Here is a 27,495-nt window from a genome sequence, read left to right on the forward strand (position 1 = left end):
CATTTAGTAAGGTAAACATAAGAAAATATGGGAACTAAATCGTTAGCAAGTTTTTTCTTCACCAATGTTTTTCTAAAAGTGTGTTATAACATGTACCAAAAAGTTTGAAATTCAACCCCTGGGGGAAACCTCATAAAAAGCTGCTGAAAGTTTGTGTCCCATTAACTTTACTATAGGCCTACAGAAAAAGAAAAAAAAATCTGCTTTAAAGCTATACTGTGTAAGTTGCTAAACTAGTGATCAGTCGCGGTATTGCTTTTTTCGTCCGTTTTTCGCCCGTTTTTCGCCCGGAGTCACCGGGGACCACCGCCGCGGACCACCGGCGCGGCGCCGCAAACCACCGCAACCGATACGAATCCATGGAGTGGTAGAACGTAATTTTCTGAGCAGGATTTGGGGAATAAGAGGTTAAGAATCCTTCACCATCGTAAACACTAGTTGCTGAGGGAAGCTACTTCCTGAAGAGTCGGTTATTGGCTGGTAGTGTATCATGTATCATGCAAGTTACAAGTGTGTTTTTCTTTCATTTATATGGTAGAAGTGGTAGAAAAACAATTTACCATTCTAGGGTTGTGGGTTGTTGGCTGATTTACCACTGTTTCAGTTGTGGCACGAGGCGAAGACGAGACTCCCTCTCATGGTAAATGGCTTACGTAGCACGTAAAATGTGTAGTTATAGTTATCATTATCTTTGCAGATTGCCATCTGGAACCACCAGGGATCAAGCAAGCTGCCCAGACGGTCCTGTGACGGCGATCCTGAGGGCTGTGGAAGATGAATCCAATGGTCTTGAAACACTGGGCCTTAGTGCTGTTATGTCTTGAACTCGTTCTGGGGCTATATTTCTTTTACCCGTATCTGTTACGATGGTCAGACGGAAAGCAGGTAGACTGCGGGCCGGTCAAAAAGCAGTCGGACCACAGACTCTCCACTCCAACACTGAGCCAGCCTTTCAACCAACCCAGCATTCTGACTGGACGTTCTGACGTTGTCACGGTGACCCCGTGGTTAGCGCCGATTGTGTGGAATACTTCATTTGACCCCCTACTGTTAGACGCTATGTATGAACCCCTCGACATCACCGTGGCGGTGACAGTCTTCGCTGTCGGCAAATACACCCTGTTCTTGCGAGACTTCCTGAAAACAGCGGAGCGCCACTTCTTCGTCGGTTTCCGGGTTCGCTACTACGTGTTTACGGACCGGCCGGACGAGGTCCCTTCCGTTGAGATGGCCGCCGGTAGAGAGCTGTTTGTCAGATCGGCGCCGGGGTCGGAGCGCTGGCAAGAGATTTCGGCCGCCCGAATGAAATTTGTCCAGGATTTAATAGAAACCGAGCTCTCTAGCAGCCACACTGACTACATCTTCTGTTTGGATGTTGACTCAACGTTCCAGGGTCGCTGGGGAACCGAGAGCCTGGGGGAACTGGTCGCCGCAGTACATCCATGGTTCTACTTTACTGAGCGTGAGAGCTTTCCTTACGAGCGCAGGCCGGCCTCCAAGGCGTACATGGCCGCAGACATGGGTGACTTCTATTACGGTGGGGCGGTATTTGGGGGGGAGCTGACCTCTGTCCTTGATATGGTGTCAACCTGCCGCCACAACTTTGAGCTGGACGCCCAGGAGGGCATAGAGGCGGCGTGGCAGGAAGAGAGTCACCTTAACAGGTATATGTGGGTCCACAAACCCACCAAGGTTTTGTCTCCGGAGTATCTGTGGCACGACCAAAAAGCCGCAGAACCCGTGATAAAAATCATCCGATTCTCTGGAGTCGTTAAGAACTATGAGGAGGTACGGCCGAATGTCTGAAATATCTATCCACAAGTTTCCGCGGGAGTTTACTGGAGACTCACGTCGCGTCGCAGATGCAACCGTTGTGAGCTTGTAAATCGGCGCCGGAAGCTCGGTACAGACGTCTGCGCAATGCACTATGGGGCGTTGGAAACTCGTGGATAGAAGCAGGCTCCCAACCTTTTCCAGCTAAACTCATGAGACACATATTCTTGAAAGGGTTATTTTGTCTTATTAATGTGACAGTGACTGACCGTGGTGTGTGGTGATGCATTAAGGTATAACCCACAATTCATCTTGTATACAGACTGTAATACACTAGGAAGCAGCAAAGAGCAACTACTGTCACCAAAATAATGTCCTGAAGAGCCATGAATGAAGAGCCAACCATCAATGACACATAAGGTTTTATGAACAAGCCAAATGACTTAACTTTGTTAATAGCATGTTTTAATACTGTTTCTTTTGTGATTATGTTTCTTCACTGGATCTGTATGCAAGTGCTTCTGGCTAAAGGATATCATTGATAAAACACAGTGGACCAACACCAGTAATACACTGTAATGCTGGTTTGGCTCCACACTGTGTTTTATCAAGTTCAAAGTCAACACAGCCAATTTTAGAGCGCTTCCATAGGTTGACAAGCTTTAAGGAGATGATGATTTACTTAAGCCTGAAGCACTTGGCACCTGCCCACAGAGCCAAAACTACCAGTAACTGGTGTACTGACCATGGTATTACTGGGCTTAACTGACCAGCAAACTGGCCTGACCTGAACCCCATAGCGAATCTGTGTTGTGTTGTCAAGAGGAAGAAGAGAGACACCCTACTCAACCACACAGATGAGCTTAAGGCCTCTATCAAAGCAAACCTTGGCTTCCGTTAACAGCAGTACCACAGACCACATTCATGCCATGCCCCATTGATGAAGACATTTGTTCAAAGGTATTCCAGACCAAGTCTCATGGTGAACAGATCAACCAGGTATGTTCGTATACATACCTCGGAGTAGTAATAGACAATCTTTTGTCATGGAAAGATCTGATTGAATCAGTGTGTAAGAAAACAAAGCAAAGAATCTACTTCCTTCTCCGTTTTTCTCCGACAGATTCTCTTGTTTTTCCACTTCTGTTATTATGAGTGTTCTTCAGTACTGTAGTACCACCTGGTATGTTTGCTTGTCTGCAGCCCTAAAGTCACAACTGCTGCAACAACTGAACATTTGTTCAAAGATAGTTGGACAACCACTTCAGAGGCTATATAGGACTACGTATGATAACAGCATTCTAAGGTTGGCAAGAAATATTACCTCTAACAGTAGCCATGTGTTGCATAGAGAATATAGTTTGCTGCCTTCAGGAAGGAGATATGGTGTTCCAGCATACAATAAGGTCAGACAGTCGACTTTAATCAGGAGTTTGGCCAGAGAGGCTAGGTGTGGACATTGCTCTTTACTGTATTATCCTTATGTATGTGATCCTGTCTTTGTTCCTTTGTGTCAATTGTTTGTATATATGTTGTCGCATACATGGCTGCTGTGTCTCAAGACAAATTTCAGTGTGAACTGACAATAAAGTACAATATCACTATATCATATCATATCAAGTACTGAGTCCATAAATTAATATAACCTTTCAGAAGTTTGACATTTCTATATTATAAATCCTTCCTTTGAGTGAATAATATAATATTTTGAGATTTGTTAAGGCTGTACGCATATTTTACTGTAAAACTAAAGAAAATCTGAAAAAAAAAAAAAATGCTAAAACCGCTGTAGCTCAAAAATATGTGTAAAGTTTTATTTCAAGTTTATTTAGAAAAGAAAAGTAGGCTACTTTTAATGCTGTGTTAATTTAAAATAACATTTCACCCATTGTCAACCTTATCTCCTCATAATTACTAATGCTCAAACGCCACACACACACACACACACACACACACACACACACACACACACACACACACACACACACACACACACACACACACACATTACACCTAGGCTGGACTTGGCATGTGACTTTTCAGGTGGTGCAGGTTTTAGAGGAAGGTGTGCTCTTGAAATAAGACGCAGTCTTAAGAGGGTCTGTCATGGACACTGATCACTCTGCCCACACTATTACCTAGCATCAATTTACACCAAGTTGTTTGTATACGGTATATTAATACAATACATGTTTTGTTTGTGATTATTACTTAATGATGATATTGAAATCTGAGACCTGGACGGCGCCATGTATTCAGTACAGGTACAGTGCAGGGTATGTGAATGTAAAGGCAGCGCAGGGCGTTTATATGGGGCTTATAACACATTTGTGAATGTCCTTTCCAATTAATGTATGACAGCTAATCAGGCTTAGTGAAGCTGGGTCATTATGTGCTTGTGTGTGTGTGTGTGTGTGTGTGTGTGTGTGTGTGTGTGTGTGTGTGTGTGTGAGTGTGTGTGTGTGTGTGTGTGTGTGTGTGTGTGTGTTCAAGCATTCAGCTCAGTCAGCATTGTGGACATACTGTATTGAGCCTGTGTCTATTCTGCCGCTGCTTCCAACTGGTCTCTTTCCTTTTTGGATAATTTTGGATAATTGATGGAGATATATTAAAACACATTATGCCTTGACCTTGTCACATTATTACAAAGGTGAGTGAGAAATGAATGACATTTTAGATCATATTTAAAATATCTATCTATCTATCTATCTATCTATCTATCTATCTATCTATCTATCGATCTATCGTAAAGCATTTATATTTTTGATGTGTTTTTGCATCTGAAGCATTAGTGCTTTTTATTGTAGTATGGAAATGATAAATAACTATACTTTTTGTTTGGAGATTGCATGCACTTGTTGATGGCAGAAAACGGACACGTTACCATCCTACCTCATGAGTGACTTTTGTCAATTTGATTTCAGTGTTACCATTTTAAAGGGTCTTCACACCTATGGTGGCTGATGGAATGAATGTGCCATGCGATGTGGCCCATTTGGAACATAATCTCCCAGCAGTTCTTTCGGACCCCTCTCAACAGGCTCACGGCTTGCACCACCCATATCTGTCAACAACACACTGTACGGTTCCACTGTCCAGCGGCGGTGAACGATACGCATGATGACCCAGCCCTTAGCGGTGCCTCGGCCCTACTACTCTCAGGCCAGGGAGAACCTGGTCAGAGCCATCCCACACAGGATCCTCTGCGTGCTGGCTTGTAGAGGAGTGGACTGCCGCTATGAAGGCCCTGCCCGCTGGACAGCCAACCAGCAGGCAGTCCTGGGCCTCTTCTCCTCCTGGTGAGACAGCAGCCTCAAAATAATCATATTTGAACTGGGGAACCCCCCCCACCCCCCCACCCTGACGAGCACTAACAGTCGAGGCATTACATTTTGTATAACACAGTAAATTGTGAAAATAGCGAGGCGTTGTGAGCATGTACAGATCGTCTATTTTCACAATTTCTGCCTCTAATATTTGACATTTTTTGTTTAATGTTTAATTTGTCATTTTAGAGGTATTAAAAAGTCCTTAAACTTCATGTTGGTTTGTTTACGGTTGAGTGAGAAAACAACATGTGCACATGAAGTTAATCATGGGGACCAACCAAAATAATTTGCCAAAATATACGTATATATAATATCTTATCTTCTTCTTGCCACTATTTGTATACCTACCCCTAATCTCCAAACAGACCATGTACTGTACATCTTTGTTGTTGTTTCCTTGAATCTTTATAGTAAGTAAAGTCTCAACAAACGAGAATTATTATCTAACACATATGTTCCCATCCTAGGGTGACAGACGACATTGTCGCCATGACGCGACCCTCCACTCATCTGATTGAGAAATACAACATCATACAGCAGTTTCACAAGTAATCACTACTACTTGCCGTCTCCGCTTTTGGATGCTTGCGTTATATTTCCACCACCACGTATGTGAGAATGCAGGGAACGACATCAATCTTCTTCCTCATAATGTGTGGCCCTATTCTCCCTGTAGGTTGAAGATCAAAAGCATTATCAACATGCAGCTCCCTGGAGAGCATCTTCACTGTGGCCCAATGCAAGACCCTAAAAGTGGCTTCACCTATTCTCCACAGGTCTTCATGGATAATGACAGTAAGAACATTTTTATGACTGAATGCACTGTGCTGTAGTAGGCTACTGTGCTACAGACACATTAGTATAACATGACGTTGTACCGTTACACTATAGCAGGGGTCTTCAACGTTTTCAGGCCAAGGACCCCTTTGCTGATGAGAGAGATGAAGCAAGGATCCCAACCACCTGTCCATAGATTCCATAGTTTCATCTTTTGACAGCACACAATGACAGCACAATCATCAGTGTATTTTGGATCCTTGAACTGTCAATACTTAATACATTTTACCTTTCACTCTGTACTTAGTCTGCTCTTTTCCCCCTCTACACCAACGCTCTTTGGGGCGAGGCGTTGTGAGCTTGTACTGTAGATCTGCTATTTGTGTCTAAAGTGCTTCGAATATGGACACTTACATTACATACATTTTGTACTACTGAAATACTGAATTAATTGAATTGAATAACAGTGTGTGTTTGTGTTTATTTGCAGTTTACTTTTACAACTTTGGGATGCCAGATTTTGGTGTGTCCTCTCTTGTTAGCTTGATTGATGGTGTGAAGGTACTGGCGTTTGCAGTCAAGGAGGGAAGAGTGGCGATACACTGTCATGCGGGTCTCGGAAGAACTGGTAGGAATTTACATGCCATTCATAATATACCTTATACATGTATATTTATACTAAAGCAATAAGCCACAAGAGGCGAGTGGTTACCGGGGTAGTAGCCTATACACCGGCTGAGAGGCGCTGGGAAACACGAGGCGACAGTCGAGTGTTTCCGACCCTCTCAGCCGGTGTATATACTACCCCGGTAACCACAAGCCTCGCGCGGCTTATTGCTTTTCTAAAACGGTCACAATATTGCAACATGGAAATAATTCTAAGCTTCCAATATTAAAGAAAAAAGTACACTTCTCCGCCACCAGGAAGAGACATTTCCTTGTTTACCAGCCACATCCCAGGAAACGAAGCCAGTGTGTGTTTATAAAGTCACGTCATTCTTTTTGCCAAAAAATAGGGAAACAACACTTATGTGTTAGATCAGTCTCATGTTACTCATGCACCCACATGGCAGGATTTGAGGGAAAATCAAACGCTTACTTCTCTAGTTCAGCCTCACGGCACAGTGGAAAGAAATAACGCACCTGGCTTTGATTCAAGGTGGTGGTTATAGTCTCATATACCACGGCAACCAGCCAATCAGAATCAAGGAATTGAACTAGCCGTTTTAGAATAGATAATATATCATGAACATGTGATAAGCCTAGAACAGTATTGTAAAGATCATATAATTTGAAAATTATGTTATCATTGTAATGTATACTAGATTATATATATATATATATATTGTTTTAGAGTCTAAATTCACCGTTTGTCAGCCTTCTGATTGGTCCCTGAGACTCCCTGACTGGCCAACCAGAAAAATACATTCACTTTTTGCAAGCGGGGGTGGAGTTCTGCAGTCGGAGAAAGTGGGAGCCGTCTTTCACCGGCTGTCCGCACTGCGGAGCACGGCCAGGCCGCTCGCGACCATAGCGTTTGCGATCATTGTAATGAATAAGCTTCAACAGACTAGTTCACATGGACCTTATCAATGGTCTAACTTGTTACGTTTGGGTACATATCTATCTATAAATGCGAGAAGTCTCTGCGTGTGTGTTTGTAATCCGCGTATCTCGAGAACCGTTCGTCCCACCGGCTTCAGATTCGGCACGCACGTTCCCCGCCGCGGCACGGAGTGCAGTGCCGGGCCTCGACCCGACCCGACGCGCGGTTTTCCCTAACCGGCGCGAAACGTTCGGAATCTCCTTATGCGGAAATCGGCGCAAAATCGGAGCAAGCGCTGACTCATTGTGACATCACTGCAGTCCCGGGCGCAAGCGCTGAGTCATTGTGACATCACTGCAGGCAGATACAGGGGCCTAGCCTCGACCCGACAGACTGAGATCTCCATATATGGGCATATGGGCAGATACAGAGATCTCCATATATGGGCAATACAGGGGCCTTGCCTCGACCCGACAGATATCTCCGTATATGGGCATAAAAGGGACACAGACAGATATATGGGCATAAAAGGGACACAGACTGAGATCTCCATGACAGATATCTCCGTATATGGGTGCCTCGACCCGACAGATATCTCCGTATATGGGCATAAAAGGGACACAGACAGATATATGGGCATAAAAGGGACACAGACTGAGATCTCCATGACAGATATCTCCGTATATGGGCATAAAAGGGACACAGACTGATACAGAGAATGGGCATATGGGCAGATACAGAGATCTCCATATATGGGCATATGGGCATAAAATGGACGCAGATATATGGGCATAAAAGGGACACCGACTGAGATCTCCATATATGGGCATATGGGCAGATACAGAGATCTCCATATATGGGCATATGGGCATAAAAGATGGACACAGATAGAGTATATGGGCATAAAAGGGACACAGACAGATACAGAGATCTCCATATAATGGGGTTTGCATTAAAGGGTGGGGCATTCATTCCCTATTTACATTGTTCCCGAGTTGGCCAGGTCGCAAACTCCATATATGGGCATAAATGGGCACAGGCAAACAGATGGTCAAACCAGGTCCAACAGAGATCTCCATATATGGGCAGAAAATGGACGTAGACAGACATATCTCTCCATATATGGGCATAAATGGACACACGCAAACAGATGGTCAAAACGGATCCTATGACAACAGGTATAATGGGGTTTGCATTAAAGGGCGGGGCATTCATTCCCTATTTACATTGTTCCCGAGTTGGCCAGGTCGCCGACTAGACGTTCGGCCGCCCTTGAATTACGAAAAGCCAGCCTATTATGTGAGGAGAACTCACTACCTTGAGATTATAGTTCTCCTCTTCCTACCCAAGATGCAATGCGCGATTTCTATTCTCTCTCTGATCCAGAGGATTAAACTAATTAAAACATATATTTTCGGGGGAAAATTACTGTTTTGCTATGTAATTACTGTACCTTTTTCTTCCCTTTTTATTAATATCACGTAGATGTGTTTTTTTTGGTACTTTATATAGCTGTAATGAGGCTATGAAGGAAAAAAAAAATCCCATCCACTTCCACTATAAAAGAATCTGCAATAGTGATTCTGTCCCACTGGGATTAAACAAATTAAAACATATATTTTCGGGGAAACCCCCTGTTTTGCAATGTAACTGCTGTACCTTTGTCTTCCCTTTTTATTAATATCACCTAGATGTTTTTCCTTTGGTACTTTAAATTGCAATAATGAGGCTATGAAAGAAAAAAAAAAATCCCATTCACTGCCACTATAAAAACAATCTGCCCAGGGTTAATGTCCCATCATAGTAACAGGGCAGAATGGGGCGGGATTTGCAAAAGCCTGAATTAAAACAAGGTCTATGCTGCTGTAGGTCTACGGTGCTATGTCTAAAATGTAGATGCAGCCCTGCCGCACAGACATAGTAATACAAAGAAACACAATCATATAAACGGGCACACATGCACTGCCTCACACACACATGACCTACTTCAGTTTTACATCATGTCCTTCTGGCTTCTCTGCAGGTGTTCTGATAGCGTGTTATCTCGTCTACACGCTGCGCATCAGTGCTACCGAGGCCGTCCACTATGTTCGTATTAAAAGGCCTCGCTCCATCCAGACCCGGGCTCAGATCAGCCAGGTGTTTGACTTTGCCCGGCTGCTGGTCACACAGCTGACCCAGTACCCAGACATCAACCTACGACACGGGGCTCCCTTCACCCTGCAGCACTACCTGAACCGCCAGACACTGTTGCTGCATGGGCAGGAACTGCGCATCCTCAGACACACGCCTAAGGTAATCTATCAGCTCTCAACTATTTGAAAACAATGTAGGGGTCAGCAACCGTTTTGAAATGAAGTGCCATGTTTTTATTTTCTAGAGTGTCAGTGTGCCATGTCAACATACATTTTAAAGACAAATATTTTGACATATCTTTGTTGGCAGGACATTGTTATAACGATCATTAGATCCAGAGCAATAATCCACCTATCTCCCTGACTCCCTCCCCTGTCAGAGTTCAGAGTTTTAATGAATGTAGAATTTTGTGCAAGATGTAATTTTCTATACGTTAGCTAACTTCATTTAATTGACCACGTTTAAAAAGAGATTTTTTTTTTAAAATAAAAATCCTCTCTCTCACACTTCTGCCAGTGTGCCGGTGATCACCCTCCCCTGTGCCACTGTTGGCACCCGTGCCTAAGGTTGCCTACCCCTGCTATAGGCTATAATGCTATTATAATGCTACTACTAATGTTTACTATAGTTAAAGCCCTATTCAAAATGTTCAAAAATAGCCGATCTACAAGCTCACAATACACAAAATACTCTTGTACAGAGCCCTGTGGGACTCCGCTCAACCATGTGGGGTTCAAGCGATTAAGGTACAATGAAGTCGACTGGGTTTAAGTGGTTAACTTCTGTCTAATGTTCTTACTAGGTGGTGTACCTGCTATGTGTGCGTCTGTCTTGTCTGGCCCTGGGCCTCACTGCCCCACCAGAGATCATTGATGAGTTGGAGAACAGATCCAGGACACGGATCCTGGGGCAGACTGTGAGGGAGACCCTGGTTTCCAAACAGTACCTGTCTCTGTTGAAGGAGGCGGAGAGGTTGCGCTCAGGGTCCTTGTCCTCTTCGGATAAGACAGTTGGTTTTCTGGAGAGGAAGGGACGTGTGCTGTTGTACAAGCGCAGCTACAGTGATTCTGACCTCAAAAGCATCACAGCAAACAAGGAAAATGTCAGTTTAACACACCCAGACATAGGGCTGTCACGATTATGACATTTTACATGACGATTAATTTTCTGCTTTGAAGTTGCACATGGCAGATATGACACATAACCTTAAATATACAATGAAATTACTGACATATTTGACAACTTTATACTTAAAAAAGAACATTGATAGTGGAAATAGCCGAGCTTGTAGATCTGCTATTTCCACTATTTTTACTTTCTTAAAAATATATGAACATTTTTCAACATGCAAACGATTATGGCGATTATGAAAAATAATCACGATTATGTCAAATAATCACGATTAGACGATTATGTAATAATTGTGACAGCCCTACCCAGACACCAATAACCTATTCTTGTAAGTGACATTACATTTTCACCTTTTTTATTCTTTTCTTTTCTTTTTTCTTTTCTTTTTTTTTACTCCTATAGCATCAGGATCCACGGGCATACTGTATACCAGTCATGGGAAATAAAAGAGATTGGTGTGGACGGGACTTAATAAGAGCTGATTTGAGACCTGTCAGACCCTGTGTCATCTCCTCTTCAGCCACCCACCAGGCTGGTAAAAAGGAATCTCTCATACCCAAAAAGCCAGCAGATGGCAGTATAAACACCAACCGTGTTAAGAGGACAAAGGGCACAGCGAAAAAGCCAGCCTTAACCAAATTCAACTCCACGGTTGAGGTAACGCTAAGCCTAGTTTTGAATACATTAAATGAATAAGGACTGTGTTGTCAGCAATGTCCAAAAAAAGATTTTCATTTTGGATTCTGGTTCTTGTTATCCATAGCTGTTTAAAAACAAGCCAAACCTAGCACCAATGTTAGTGGCCCTTTCAATTGCCAAGGCAATGGCAGAGATGGACCCACCAGGAGAAACTATTCTACAAAAGACTGCTTTGCTTCAGGTACACAACCTGTGACAAACATTCTTCATTTTATTACATATATTCACGGTAAATAATTATCCAACGCCATTTTAATAGCCTGAACTCAAGCACTATATTGTTCCAACAGGAGGAGCTGAACAGCAGTGAATGTGGATGGGCTTTGCTGGCCACAGAGACAGATCCTCAGGTTCTAAGCTATCTGCTGTGGACCTGGCTAGAGAAACTTAAGGTGTGAATGAACAAACAACTGAACAATCCATGGGAGACACCCTATAGCCGGGGTCTTCAACATTTTCAGCCAAGGACCCCTTAGCTGAAAGAGAGATGAAGCAGGGACCCCCACTACATATTGTATAAATGTGTGATGTAGATTTTCATCGATAGAGATAGATTCATAGACATGTTTGACAGCACTGTCATCAGTCTAAAGTTCTCCTCAGAGGATGCGAGGGTTCAAGTTGTTAATTTAAAAGAATGATCCTATCACAAAGATTTGGCAGCCCCCCTGTAGTAACTCTGAGGACCCCCTAGGGCAGGGGTTCCCAAACTTTTTTGTCTCAGGGCACCCCATAAATATGTTTTTTTTTTATCCGAGGCACCCCTACATTATAATTTTCACTGCCAGCACCTTATATTTATAGCATATCGTCGTTGTCGGGTGGAAACCTTGTATGTCCAAAACCGTTAGTTTTGTATTTATCATCTATAAAATGTACTAGAGGCGTTGTGTGCTTATAGATCTGCTGTTTTCACTAGTTTTGTGCGACAGTCTTGTATGATGAAGCAGGGCCTTGCTTTACCAAAAGACGTACACATTTGAAACTTGGAGATACGAGGTTTCTGCCCGACAGTGACGATATTTTAGTGATTTTGTTGCGAGGAAAACGTTGAGATAATTGCCATTTTGGTTAGAACTGACTTTGTACTTCAAGTTTAAAATGATACTAAATATTTTTTCAAGTGTCCAAATAAATTCCAAATATTATCAAATTATCTCGCGGCACCCCTGGACTGCCGTCGCGGCACCCCAGGGTGCCCCATCACTCACTTTGAAAACCCCTGCCCTAGGGGTCCCGGACCCCCTGTTGAAGACCCCTGCCCTATAGCCCCGGCCTTGACACAAGACCCTTCAGTTCTGGCTCCTGAGTGTCCTGCCACAGGGACATGGTTAAACCTCACTCTCCAGTCTTTCTCCCTGCCCACTGTCTTCGTGGCTAATTAAGACAGACTATTTAAATAATGATTCAGGTAGCCTGTGCATCAGCACCCTGTAGACAATATGCCTTCCGGTGTGTGTAAGATTTCTAGCGGAAGTCTGCGTTTAACGGACGTTACGTCATGCGGTGCGGGTCTGTTTACATTCCCCAGCGAAAAAACTAAAATAGATTGTAGCTCTTAACTCACTCTTAATAGGTGTAACATTGCTTGAATCAATGTTTTTGTTTGTATATTGTTTATTGCGAGCGCAACCGACGGAGCAGGAGACGTAGACCAGAGTTAGCTCTTAACTCACTCTTAATAGGTGTAACATTGCTTGAATCAATGTTTTTGTTTGTATATTGTTTATTGCGAGCGCAACCGACGGAGCAGGAGACGTAGACCAGAGTTAATTTCGTGCAGGGAATACGTTTGCAGGAACACCGCACCGTGAAAAAAATACAGCTTCCGGTGAAATTCCTACGCGGAAGTTGAACGCTTTCTGCCTTCTATTGTCACCAGGCTTTTCTCTTCGGAGATGAGTAAGCCTGGCTACGCGAGGCTAGTGCATCAGTGGTTAAATAGATCTACTGCTACTAGTAATGCCTTTTAAACCCCAAATAAAATAATGACATATGGCGGACATATTTATGGTTACCTTTGTTTTTTGTTTTCTCCAGCAGCTCACTCTTTCCTCTCTTCATCTATACAGGAGCCTGTTTTGAGAGCAGAAGATATAGAAATGTTGATTTCTGCAAATAACCACCCGTACCCTCTCAATGTGCTCAAGAAGGTACAGTATATGAGAACAGTCTTCTTGCCATCTTCCAGAGCACTCAGACTATACTGCACACAACAACAATTTGAAGTTTAAGAGGAAGCCAGACAAAATGGCAGAATTGTTCACTATTTTACCAATTAAACCATATTATACTTCGAACTTCGTTGACCGGAGGTCCCCCGGGGTCCCCCAGAGGTCTATAGGCTACTCATTTTCCCCTCTACACTGAATCTAAACTGCAAACATGGCTCCCAAACGTTCTGATCAACAAGCATTGCAGAGTGAGCTTGCAGATCTGCTGTTATTTCGCCAAATGTGCATGTATTTTTGCAGAATATTCGCCTATTATGACGTGCCCAGAATAGGGAAGCTAGGGTTCATGTGGAGTTAAGCTCCTGAAGAAGCACATTACTGTTTTCCAAGATTGACTGCAGGTACAGTACTTACTCTGTTTGTGTTATTTCAGTCTCAGCGCCACACCATCTCATGTCTGTTGAGCTGTGTGGGGATGGTAACCAGCCTGTGCCCACATAAAGAGGATGCAGTGCTTCAACGTATGATGCGGACAATTACCAGGGTAAGCGCTTGTGTGCGTGCGTGCACCCCCAGGGGTCCTTGAGGAGGTTCCAGGGGGTCCCCAGCAAAATGCACACATCTACAAGCTCTCTTGAAAGACTTTAACAAAACAAATCTTGTTTGGGGATCCCCATGGCACAACATATTTTCAGATGGGGGTCCTCAGCCAAAACATATTCATTTTGGGGGTCCTTGACATGACAAAGTTTGAGAAGGGCACACACCAGTATCTGTACTTGCATTCATGATGTCTGTGTGTGTGTGTCTGTGTACTCAGGCTGCGGCATACCATACCAGATAGCATACAGTATGTGCATATAAGGCAGTGGTTCTCAAGCTTTTCAGGCTGTGACCCCCAAAATAATCATATTTTAACTGGGGACCCCCACCCTGACAGGCACTAAGTTGAGGCATTACATTTTGTATAACACGGTTCTATTGTGGAAATAGCAGATCTACATGCTCACAACGCCTAGCGTTGCGAGGCGTTGTAAGCATGTAGATCGGCTATTATCACAATGTCTGACTCTAATATTTGACTATTTGGCCAATGTTTAATTTGCCATTTTAGTGGTATTAAAAAGTCCTTAAATTGTCACTTTAGAAATGGGCAGATACCCTCTATACACTTAAACTTTATGTTGTTTTGTTTACCGTTGAGTGAGAAAACAAGATTGCACATTAAGTTAATCTTCTGGAGACCCCCCAAAATGTTAACCCACAGGTTGAGAACCACTGGTGTAAGGCATAGTAGGCTCAATAGACACACAGTAAGAGACAAGAGTATAGAAACAGTCATATATGTATAACTATCTAATATCTTGGCCTGTTTCTCTGTTAATCCATTAGCACCATCAAGAGGAACTAGAAAGTCTCACAGCTTTGATGAAGATCTTCAAGAGCTGCTTCAGATACACACTCCACAACTAGACTTCTCTCACCAGAGGCTGTCACTGCCACTGCCATGTCCCCTGGAAGACCACAGATCAAATGATCATGTTTGCTTTTCTTTATTCAGTTTTCAGGTTCCCAAACATTTTCACTCAAGACCCAAATGTATAAAAAGCCAATGACAATTGACCAATTAAGCCCTATTTAATAGTGCAAATTGACGATCTACAAGCTAAACGCATCGTATTTTGAAAATTGATTACCGTAAGTTCCAATTGAAATATTCGAAATGTTTTGAAATAAACATCAAAATATGTCGGTGTTGGGTGTACAGTAGGCCTATACAGTATAAAAAGTAGATAAAAAATAAAAATGAATATAATCTTGTAATTCTTCTAATTAATACTGTTTTTCAGATAATTCTTTTCTACATGTTGGTTCTGTTGCATTAGCCTACTAATAGCCTACCATGATATGTAGCTCAAACCTGTGAAGCCTACTTAGGCAGAGGTCTGTACATTAGCCTTACTATAGCCTACACCTCACTGTGTGCTTTTGTACATGTTTCCCTGTGCTTTGTGTATTATTTGAGCGAATTGAGTATCGACATTTCAATAAAAAGATCTTTTTTTAAGTTCGCACCATAGGCCTATGCCTTCCTCAGTGTTGTTTTGAAGACAAGCGAGCTTGTCAAAGAAGCATCGCTATGGAAACGTTGTCATAGTGAAGTTGACAAGTCTTAAACAATCTAAGCTCATTCATGAACAGCATGCACCTAGGGCACACTCTTCACAATACTGGTAAGTACTGTAATGAAACTATCCGATCAAGACCATCATTATGGAATTTGTTTGAATATATAATAACTTCAGATGTTGACTGAAGTGGACACACAGGCAATCTCTAATTTCTAGTTTTTTGCACCTAGTGGATACGGTTTGGGAGTGAGTGAGTGACTGACTGTTATTTTGGAGCTGGCTTTGGAGCATATGCCTGCACATACACAAATGTAGGCCTATAGTATGTCCTTTTTTTAAGCGTGAAAGGGGAATAACTGTATGGCGCAGTCAGTGTCATGTTTATGTTTTGCTTATTCAGCCTTCAGCATGATCAAATATATTTAAAAAGAAAGGTGCCATTAAAAACAGAATTATTTATCTGATTACAGTATCAAACTTCAAATCTAAAAATGCAATTGCCTATCTAAAAATCTAACCAAATATAAAATCCACTATCATTTAAGAGTCTGCACATGAATGGGATTGGTGATTTCTTGTTTCTCTCAGTTTTGCATGCTGGAGTGTCCAGGTCGTCTCCATTCCTTGTGTCATGTCTGCACAAATATCAGAAAGACGCTTGTGACTAATACAGTAGGCTGTGAATTCAAACATTGGCTGACACTATAGGACTGCTGAGAAGCACTGTAACCAATCTGGGAAACCATTGGTAAAAATTAAAAAATCTGAATCTGTCTTAGCCTATAGCATGTTAGACAACGTACATGCATATGGGATATACTGTATCTAGGCTAGTCTATGTTTGAACCAAGCCTACTGGTTTTGTATGCTGTCTTCTTGTTTAATGAAATCCAGGAAAATCCAGTCAGCCTAATTAAAACATATCGTCGTTGTCGGGTGGAAACCTTGTATCTCCAAGTTTCAAATGTGTACGTTCTTTCGCAAAGCAAAGCCCTGCCTCATCATACAAGTGCGTCGCACAAAAGTAGTGAAAACAGCAGATCTACAAGCACACAACGCCTCGCACCGCGAGGCGTTGTGTGCTTGTAGATCGGCTGTTTTCACTAGTATAAATCTTTTTTAAAAGGATAAATACAAAACGAACGGTTTTGGACATACAAGGTTTTCACCCGACAACGACGATATAATGTGCAATGCATGTGCTCTCTCCCTCTAACTCTATCTTTCTAGTTAATCATGTCAATCACTAATATTTGGGTTGGTTCCTGGAGGCCCCACAAGCCCAGAGGTCCCATAGCAGCTCACTACAGCAGCCCAGGGCCAAAATATGCCCTACCCGGGGCTACAGGTAGCACATGTACAGTACCACACAACAAAATCATTTTTCTTCTTAAGATGTAATATACATAGGGCTGTCACAATTATTACATAATCATCTAATCGTGATTATTTGACATTATCGCAATCATTTTGTCATAATCGTCATAATCGTGAATGTTGAAAAATTTCAGAAATAGTGGAAATAGCCGATCTACAAGCTCACAACGCGTCGCATCGCGACGCGTTGTGAGCTTGTAGATCGGCTATTTCCACTATCAATGTTATTTTTTTAAGTAGTAAGTTGGCAAATATGTCAGTAATGTATTTGTCATTTAGGTTATGTGTCATATCTACCATTATGCAACTTCAAAGCCTAAAGCCGAACAGAAATGTAATTATCAACGACAGAAACACAATTAAATCGTTAATCGCCAATTATTTGAGTGACAATTAATCGTCATGTAAAATGTCATATCGTGACAGCCCTAAATATACATACAGTACTCTAGCTGTCCTCTCCCTCCAGGTATTAACTTTCATGACCCCACCAAAAAGAAATTGCCAGCTTTCAGTTTTGGCACACGGCATTGCCAACTCAGATCTGACAGCTCCCCTGGACCGAGATATCTGGTCCCTTCCAACGTCACCAGGGTCGGCCGAGATGGTTCCCCTGCATACTCGCTCTACGGCCGCACCAGGGACCCGCGGCTGTTCCAGACCCCTGGACCAGGTTAAAAGAAAGAAAATGTCCCCATAAGTTGGTTTAGAAAAGGCTGTGTTGGCTGATTTTCAGCACTGTGTGTGGTGTGGTTCCCACAGATCAATTAAACCTAGAAAACAGAGTAGGCTACTGGTTTCTAAATTGTTGCAGTGACTATAGATATATTCCCAGAATCTCTGTATTTATGTGTGTGCGTGTACGTGCGTGTGTGTGCGTGTGTGTGCGTGTGTGTGCGTGTGTGTGTGTGTGTGTGTGTGTCTGGCTGTCCTTCACATATATTGAGAACCATTGATCCGATCTACTCAACACTTGGCTGGTGTATAGACGGGTTTCTGGTCCACGTTACACTGATAAAACTAGATGCGTGCGCAGCGTCCGTACCAAAATTAGCCAATGAAACCAGCGCTCCCCAAAACAACAGGTTTGGGGATTGGACGGAATTGGTTACATGATACAGTCAGCTGTGCATTTAGTCTCAATGTTTGTAAACAAGAAACCCGTCTATTGCTGACTACCCAAGGAAGAGCAGTGTTGAGTGTGAAGTCGTTTGGATGAGCAGTTCTCCAGAATTGGTCCACTTTGAATGGGAACAAGATCTGAACAGTGTCCACTACCCAAATGGACACTGCACTAGTCCTATATAAAAACACGAATTTCAGCAGTGTGGTCAACATTTCAATACACCTATGCTTATGAAAAAAGAACTTTGCTTGGAGTGAAAAGAATGTTTTGCTTTTTCAGTTTTCACAAACCAATGGTTTATACTGTTAATGAGCATGTTAATATCATGTGAATTTATAATTAGAACCAGGAATACAGTAGAATGTTGAGTTCAGAAATACTATTTGGCTTCTTACACAGTAAAATTAAAACAGCAAAATACAGCTTCAAATCAGCCTCTTGTATTTGTGTGAAGACAATACACAGTAAAATCTTGTGTGTTAAAACCTCACTATGTAACATGTTTTTAATTAATATTCTGTCCAATCAGTATAGAGAATGCTGCTCTTCTATATGAGACATTTAGATCGTGTCAATGGTCATGTCTCACAGGGACACAGGATCTGACAAGAATTGTCACCTGATGGTCAAAATTCAATTTATCCCCTTAGCAAGCAGGCATTAGCTCAATGGAAGAAATATCAGCATTGGTGTAGGAATCCGGGTTCAAATCCGCAGAAGAGGAAAGTTACATTACATATAGTCCTGCTTTAATTTAGTGATAAGTGTAAGAAATCTTCCTGTGATGGGCTACTTTTTAATCTTTTAGAGTTTAATATATCACATATAAGATCTAAAATACACAATTTACGTTTTGGTCTTTAAAATACATTTATGTTGTATTGATTGTGGAGTTTAGCACAATCTAAGTTGACTGATATTTTGTCTGGTGTTTTAGACTGCTACTCCACAGACAAATCTGGAAAATCAGTTTACCGCTGTGCCCCTGCTTACTCTATATCTGGCAGAACCAAGGAGTTTCACAATGACCAAACACCAGGTAATTACAGAGTTACACGTTAGGGCTAATTTATAGTTCATTATATGCATCGCTCGACAGAAATCACCACATTTTTCCAAAAAAATAACTATTTTCGTCAAGTAACACAGTTGTGCAACAAAGTGTAAATTAGCCTTACACTGAACCAGCAGCGGTATTACATTTTACGTTCTAGGTTCCATTATGCATTGTCTATGGCGAGGAACTACCCTACTGCGATAGGAGGTGGAGCCAGCAAAGTTGCATCGGGATAAAGCAGCCAACTAGAAGTGTGCTGTGTGGTCTGAAATAAACGTGGACCCCGTCCCCGACTAGGGTCACATATCGTTGCTGTCGGGAACCTAATTTGTCTTATAGTTTGCAGGATTCAGATTCAAAAGTAACATAAAAAGTTACAATATGGAGATACAGCGATGATTTGCACTACTCAGTAACCCATTTAACCGAAAAACAAGTAAGATTGCTACCGCTGCTGGTTTGAATTGGACGATATAGGTAGGGTGACCATACGTCCTCTTTTGCCCGGACATGTGCTCTTTTAGGGGACTGTCCGGCCGGTCCGGGTTTTTTTTTATAAATTCCTTCAAATGTCCGGGGTTTCGCGCATATCACAGTTTAAGCACGGACATTTACAATGCACGTTCAATGGTTCTTTTGGAAACACACTGTGAGAGGCGCTAACCCCGGAACGTGTATTATTCATACTACTCTCTGCCTGCGATCCCTCCCTCCCTCAGCCTGTCTCGCTTTCAGATCAGAGGCAGACAGAGCAGAGCTCTGGACTGCAGCAGATCGCGCAGCGCAGAGCCAAACGAATGCTCACTCCCTCAGCAACTGTGTTTACATTGGTGAAGGAATCTTGCCTGCTACTCCCTCAATCCTGGTCTAAAAATGACGGGAGACGGCTCTACGGATGCGTATCGGCGAGGCGAAGGTGGTCGCGACGACCGCGGCTTTCAATCACTGATGAAATGCACAAAAAGTGCGAGTGACCAACATTGAGAAGCAGAGCGTTCTGTCAGCAAAGCTGGTAGTCTTCTGTGTCCATTTAGGCATTTTACAATTATAAAAGTTCTGCTTCAAGCCCATAACACTGCAAAGTAGCTTACAAGACAGTCTGTGCGAGGTGAGAGCTCTTCTGCTAACTAAATTGACAGAATCTTTTCTACAACCTTGTAAAGCAGAAGATACGGCGGTTTGAATAATGGGCTACCTCTCTTTTATTTAGTTACAAAGCTGAACGTTCATACAGGAGCCAAAAGGCATACTTTATCAGTGGATCTCTAGCCTATTAATAGATTTGTAAAGGGTCCAATTGGAACCCCCTCAAAATTGAATACATAATAGGATATTAGTGGTATAGGGCATAATTGAGCGGTAAACTAGTAATAGAAAAAAAATTGGGGGATAAAATTATATATATATATATATGCCGGGTAGAGTGTCCTCTTTTTGGATTTTCAGAATGGTCACCCTATAGGCTTACATTATACTAGTTTTCGATGACATTATTACATGACACAAAATACTGTGTTGTGGTGTTCTGTGGGACAGTAATCCTTACATGTACACTTCTCATTTCTCCCTGTACTCCAAGGCCCTGCTGCCTACATGCTGCCTGCAGTGCTCGGGCCCAGAACTGTGATCAAGAACACTGCTCCCAACTATACTCTATGTGGGCGCAACAAGATTGGCAGCTTCCATGAGGACCTGCAAAAGGTTACAAAACAAAGTTTTTTTTTTTTTTTTTTTTTTTTGAAAATAGTTTATCTTTTGCATATAGAATCTACTTTGGTCAGGGATAAATAATTAATCTTAAACTGGATTTGACTAATATAGGCCTACTACGATTAAGTGGGGAAAATCCCGCTAAGTCAAACGCCGATAAGTCAAACGCTGATAAGGCAAACGCAAATGTACTGCCCGGGTCTCCTACCGTAGTGATCTTCTGCTGTCCCGTTAAGGTAGGGTGACCATATTTTCAGCCATTCAAACCGGGACGCAAAACACTTGTTGCCTAAAACTGGGACCCTAAAAGCAATGCGCACGTTACCGCGGACGCGCGTGCCCATTCTCTAACGTTCGTGCACGTGCACACACGCACCGCAGGGTTGCAAACAGGCAGTGAGTGATTGACAAACAGGCTCAGTGTTGAATTCAGACACGCAATTAATTTGTTCCTTTTTTCTGATTGGTTAGGTGAGCATGTTTTCATGAAAAGAACATGATAAATGTCTATGCAACCTCTGAAAACAGCTACTATTATTTTAATTATGGCGAAAACCAGGACAATTTTGTAGTGAATGTTGAAAACCGGGACATATTAGTGTTTTAGAGATATTTGTCGGGACACCGGGACACGTAGCTTGAAAACGGGACTGTCCCGGGTAAAACGGGACGTCTGGTCACCCTACGTTAAGGAAAAATGCAACAGAGTAGCCTCCTTTTGTTATGGTGAAATGAATAAAGAATTTTGAGCAATACAATGGTTATATGTCACAGTTATTGTCCACGACATTGCAAGCGGCGCGAAGGCCAGCGGACCTTGGTCCAGGGCCGCGCGGCCGGCGGAGTGCATAAATGGAATGAAACACGATGCAGGTGAGCTCACATTTCACCATAACAAAAGGAGGTTTTAAAAAAAAAGGAGTTTGTCTTATCGGCGTTTGCCTTATCGGCGTTTGTCTTATCAGGACGTGCCCCGATTAAGTGTGATATGAGTGACTTTGCATGATTTAACCTTTGCAATAATCTCTAGAAGTAGTAACTCGCAGAGCTCCCTCTACTACTACGTACTACTACGTAGTAGTACAGTTGTGGTCCAAATTTATTAAACCCTGCTCTGAAGTTGACAATATTCTCTATGAAGGAATAGAGTCTGATGCACAGACTTAAAAGCCAGGTTATCATAACATATGCATTGTATTTCTTAAACTACATGCCCACTGAGTAATAGGAAGTCTGATATGGGTGACAAAAGTGGATTTATTTTACCCCTTTAAAACTGATCTGATAATGACATTTATTTTGCCTTGTTTTGTTCGTATAGACAGATCCATGACAGGTTGAACTATATCCTTGGAACAAGACTATCATAGTATTTTATCGAGTCTGACTTTTACTTTCGTGTCTACGATAGTCTTGACTCGCACCCCCCAGTGCGTCCTGCACTTTCACCAGTAAAGCCTGTACTTCTACGTACATGTACAAAAAATATACAGTATACAACAGGGGTCTTCAACGTTTTCAGGCCAAGGACCCCTTAGTTGAGAGAGAGATGAAGCAGGGACCCCCACAACCTGTTCATAGATTCCATATAGTTTCATTGTTTGACAGCACAATCGTCAGTGTATTTTGGATTCTTGTCCATTTGTGTTTTCAAATATTTAACCACTTGAACTGTCAATACTTAATTTTTGGCTAAGGTTCTCAGAATATGGATGCTAGGGTTCAAGTGGTTAATATAAAAAAGGCGAAAAATAGGTTTCTATCACTCAAACATTTGGAGGACCCCCTGTAGTAACTCTGAGAACCCCGAACAGGGGGTCCCGGACCCCCTGTTGAAGACCCCTGGTATACAATATAAGGTGCCTACCCGGTTGCTGAAACAGCTGTTTGTCTTCATTGAATAGTCTCGCAGTTATTTAGCATACCATCGTGTAGAAACCTGAATGTGAGTTCAGTCTCTTTTCTGCACTTCATGTTGTGCTCCAGACCCCTGGTCCTGGGACGTACGAAGTGGTGGACCCCTGCATCTACAAATACAAGCCTCCCCACTTCAGCATGACAGGACGCAACATTATGCCTGGTGACAGCACAAGAAAACCTGGCCCTGGCTCACACCACCCTGAGCAGGTGAGACATTTCAACACACAGTATCGTTCACTTTTAAAAAGTTAATTTGGAATGTACTGACCTATAGTTTATTGTGTGTGTCCTTGGTTCTTTGAATAATTATTTATCCATTTCACAGTATTTTCACAGCGTTATTCTTCTTTCACTAACTGACTCTTGTATGTTTTTAGGTGACTTTCACAAAAGTCAAAGCGCCGAGCTTCACCTTTGGAGTGCGCCATTCACAGTATGTTGCACCTTTAATTGAGGATGTGGTAGAACAAGCATTTTGAAGTCTGATTCATAATCGAATAAAAAAATAACGGACCAACAATGAGCCTCTAATTAGTCTCCTATTTTCATCGTGCAACTCTGTCATGCAACAGAGCATAAATTTGGCTTCACCCTCATTTTTAACTGCAGAGAGTAATTCAATTCATACTCTGTTCCTTTCATACTGTATGATGTTCCTTTTTGTCACCTGTGAACACACATCGGCCATATTTTAACTTGGAAGACAATTATTTCTGTGATTTGTGACCCCTCCGTCAATACTCGTGGGCACAGGCTACAATTCAAACAATGAAGACGCACTTACTATCAAAACCTCCACCGGCTGTCTGTCAGTCAGTCAGTCAGTCAGTCTGTCTGTCAGTCTGTCCGTCATGTCACACTTTTCCCCTAATCATATCTCCGCCACCGTTGCCCCAATACATGCCAAACCCCTCATTTCTCACATGGCCCTCAATTAGCGCCACCATAAGGCCGATTGCAAAACACGTTTGAACACTGCTCTTACAGATTTTGCCCTAAAATCACACAAAGCGCTACACAGTATCTCTAAAGTCATGTCATCAACATGCATCTGTCCCATCTAGCGCCACCATCAGGCTGATTTTTGCAAAACACATTTTTGGACACTGCTCCTACAGGTTTTGCCCTAAAATCACTCAAAGCGCTACACAGTATCTCTAAAGTCATGTCATCAACATGGATCTGTCCAATTTCCCATATTCCCTCCTGATTGCCTACCATTGCCTTCTAAAGTTTGTGTATGCGACCTGACGGTCGCTTATCTCCCTATTAGGGAGTCTTACTGGTATAGCCTGCTATGTATCAGTTAATTGTTTGCTGCTGTCTGACACATACCGGTATTTAATTAGACAGACACTAGAGGAGGGAATGGAGGAGGGAATTTTCACATAACCTGGACAAATCTAGATAAGCTCTCTCTGTCCTCATAGTCATGGCTCTGCAATGCCTCGATGCTAAACTAATTTTGCCTTAGATTTAATTTTGAGGATTGTGCAGTGTCTGATAAAAATGTATCTTGTACTTTTGTATGACTGAAGAGTTATTAGAGAATTGTCTTGTCATTGTTAAATCTATTTTAGCTTATCAAATTTGGATGCTGTCACATATAATCAAATTGCCCTTTCACTTACATTTATGTGCTAACATAATCAACAAACTGCAGATGGTCACTGACTCATAGATAAATATGCTAGAAGTTCAACAACTCATTATCTGCTGTCTGGTGTGCTGACAGCCAACTCAGCAGGAGATGTCCTTGGCCACCTCCTGGTCTTGGCTTAAAGGACACCTTTGTTTTTTTTTACAACAAGGGTTCATAAGTTAATGTCTACTCTATTGTCTTGTATATCGGATGATGACACAAGCTTCTGGCATGAGGGTTCAATTGATGTGTAGAATTTGACCAATGACGTATGTAATACCTCCAGAGACAATAATGTCTGTATAATTATGCCTGTCGCTCCTGTGGAGCTCAAAGAAAGCTCTCTCATGAGGCTCCTCGGAATAAACCATCTTTGACTTGAATCTCGGTCAGCGTGTGGCTCCATATTTGGCTCTGCAGTTGAGTATTATTTAAACAAATGTTTTACACCTATCAGGGTCCTTAGATGAAATCACGTTCATAAAACTATTAGTGACAGCATGATACTGACCACGATAATGACATGATACTGAGTTACTGACCATGATACTGAACTATGATACTGACATGATACTGACCATGATACTGGCATGATACATGACCATGATAATTGCGACCGTCAGGTCGCAGTTACTACCAAAACCTCGACAGGCTGTCTGTCAGTCTGTCAGTCTGCCCGTCATGTCACACTTTTCCCCAACTCATATCTCTGCCACCGTTGCCCCAATCCATGCCAAACTTTGCACACACACTCCTTGCCTGCCAATCCACAACCTCCACCCCTCCCGGGACCCCCGGAGCTCCAAGGACCCCCAGGGACCCCCTGTCGCCGCCGCCAAAAAGTGCTAAAATGACCAATGACCACCCCAACGGGGCTGTTCACGGGGAATTCCCAGGGACCACCGACTCCTGGTGGTCCAGAATGGATGCAAAAGTGGTCGCACCCCTAGTGGAGGACCCCCGCCACTGCAGCACACATAAAATGCCGTAACTCGGGCTAGGAGCGACCGGGAGAGCCGGGGCCGGTACCCACGCACCCGCCTCGGCGGCGCCAAGAGAGCCGTCAACATGAATCTGTCCCATATAGCGCCACCATCAGGCCCATTTTTTCAAACACATTTTTGGACACTGCTCCGACAGATTTTGCCCTAAAATCACGCAAATCGGTACACAGTATGTCTACACTCATGCCATCAATATTGATCTGTCCCATATAGCGCCACCATCAGGCCGACTTTTTCAAACACATTTTTGGACACTGCCCCTACAGATTCTGCCCTAAAATTACGCAAATCGGTACACAGTATGTCTACACTCATGTCATCAACATGGATCTGTCCCATATATTTTTTCAAACACATTTTCTGGACACTGCTCCTACACATTTTGCCCTAAAATCACAGCTGCGACCTGACGGTCGCTTATCTCCCGATTAGGGAGTCTTACTGGTGACATGATACTGACCATGATAATGACATGATTTACTGACTGTTACGAACGAGCAACAAGCTAGGAGCTCAACGTTAGGCATTTTTGCTACATGCATGCTGCCTGCCACGCCTTTGGTGTATATTGTTCCTCCATAAAAATAAAAGATAAAACAACATTTCACACAGTAGAGCAGATGGTTCTCTTCTGTCCGGACTGTGGCTCTCCTGAATGTTTTTGGAGATGATGACGAGATCCTGTTGTGCCTTGATTACCTCCATGCACAACGGTGCACACTGCGCAGCCACACCCAGCTCCAGTTATAATTTGACTCAGGCCCGGTGTGACTGCTTAAATCAGTCATGCTCCATCTCACATTTGGTATAGCACTTTTAAGCAATAGGCCTATCACACAAGAGGGTGTGTTATCCTGAATATCAACACGCAGAATTCCTCCCACTGTTTTAGTGGCACGCACTTGGGTTGGGCCATATGTCAAATCTATATGTCAAATTGCATTGTCGTTCCCACACCCTAGCTATCTGTGCTCCACCTCCACTGTTTTAGTGGCACGCACTTGGGTTGGGCAGTATGTCAAATCTATATGTCAAATTGCATTGTTGTTCCCAGGAGGCTCTCTCCATTCCGACATGTCGCCACTCCGAAATTGACTTCTTATTGTCGGAGTGGCGACACTCCCATAGGCCTAAGGACACCCTAGTGCTCCACTGTTTTAGTGGCATGCACTTGGGTTGGGCCATATGTCAAATCTATATGTCAAATTGCATTGTCGTTCCCACACCCTAGCTATCTGTGCTGTTTGTCTCTGGCAGTTTAGCCCTTTAAGCAGTCCATTACCGAACCCTTTTTGGTTTTCTGCAAGCCTACATGTTTTTACAAAAGAATATTTAAAAAGCATTTATAAAAAGTTTTTAAATACCTTTATTATTATCTGAATGTGTACCTATTTAACGCATATATATATATACCTATTAAATGTAATGCAATGTATGTAATGCGATAATGACATGATACTGAGTTACTGACCATGATACTGGACTATGATACTGACATGATACTGACCATGATACTAGACTATGATACTGACATGATACTGACCATGATACTGGCATGAAACCGGCTGCGGCTATGATGCTGACTATGATACTGACCATGATACTGACAATGATATTGACATCATCATGAGTGTTGGGGGAGCTACTTTGAAAGTGCAGCTTGTAAACTACATGGCAGTAGTTCGAACAAACTACATGTTTACCCAATTACCCCTGGGAGAAATGTAGTTTACAGTAACCACAGCTACAACATTTAGTTTAAAAAAATGTGCGTGTGGGTTGTATTAAATAAATAAAATAAGAGTCACATGACATGACACATGAATATGCCTCTCAATTGAGTAGAGCCCAGCCGGTGGACCACATCATCACAATCATGTCATTATTAATTTTAATATTTTGTTATAGGCTATGATATACTACATGTCGTACATTTAATAAACACTCTTTGAAATTGGGAAA

General features: G+C 42.5%; 3 protein-coding genes across 3 annotated transcripts; all 3 read left to right on the forward strand.

Moving 5' to 3' along the window:
• Positions 1 to 774: 774 nt before the first annotated feature.
• Positions 775 to 1,806, forward strand: LOC308294169 (globoside alpha-1,3-N-acetylgalactosaminyltransferase 1-like; the record flags this gene model as incomplete). The annotated part of the gene is made up of 1 exon (XM_080736893.1): positions 775 to 1,806. One exon carries the CDS (start codon positions 775 to 777, stop codon positions 1,804 to 1,806), a length of 1,032 nt encoding a protein of 343 aa, XP_080593019.1.
• A 3,087-nt stretch (positions 1,807 to 4,893) lies between these two features.
• LOC308294170 (protein tyrosine phosphatase domain-containing protein 1) lies at positions 4,894 to 15,038 on the forward strand (the record flags this gene model as incomplete). The annotated part of the gene is made up of 12 exons (XM_080736894.1): positions 4,894 to 5,072; positions 5,570 to 5,650; positions 5,779 to 5,897; positions 6,370 to 6,507; positions 9,449 to 9,720; positions 10,364 to 10,663; positions 11,224 to 11,349; positions 11,456 to 11,572; positions 11,682 to 11,783; positions 13,464 to 13,544; positions 13,999 to 14,109; positions 14,958 to 15,038. The coding sequence occupies 12 exons, from the start codon at positions 4,894 to 4,896 to the stop codon at positions 15,036 to 15,038; spliced, it is 1,707 nt and encodes a 568-aa protein (XP_080593020.1).
• A 1,895-nt stretch (positions 15,039 to 16,933) lies between these two features.
• On the forward strand, positions 16,934 to 23,366 carry cimap1b (ciliary microtubule associated protein 1B; the record flags this gene model as incomplete). The annotated part of the gene is made up of 6 exons (XM_080736895.1): positions 16,934 to 17,045; positions 17,544 to 17,747; positions 19,138 to 19,239; positions 20,837 to 20,958; positions 22,954 to 23,094; positions 23,265 to 23,366. 6 exons carry the CDS (start codon positions 16,934 to 16,936, stop codon positions 23,364 to 23,366), a joined length of 783 nt encoding a protein of 260 aa, XP_080593021.1.
• Positions 23,367 to 27,495: the final 4,129 nt, after the last annotated feature.

The sequence above is a fragment of the Nannobrachium achirus genome (genome assembly GCF_963921795.1).
Source record: "Nannobrachium achirus genome assembly, chromosome: 11".
NCBI lineage: Eukaryota > Metazoa > Chordata > Actinopteri > Myctophiformes > Myctophidae > Nannobrachium > Nannobrachium achirus.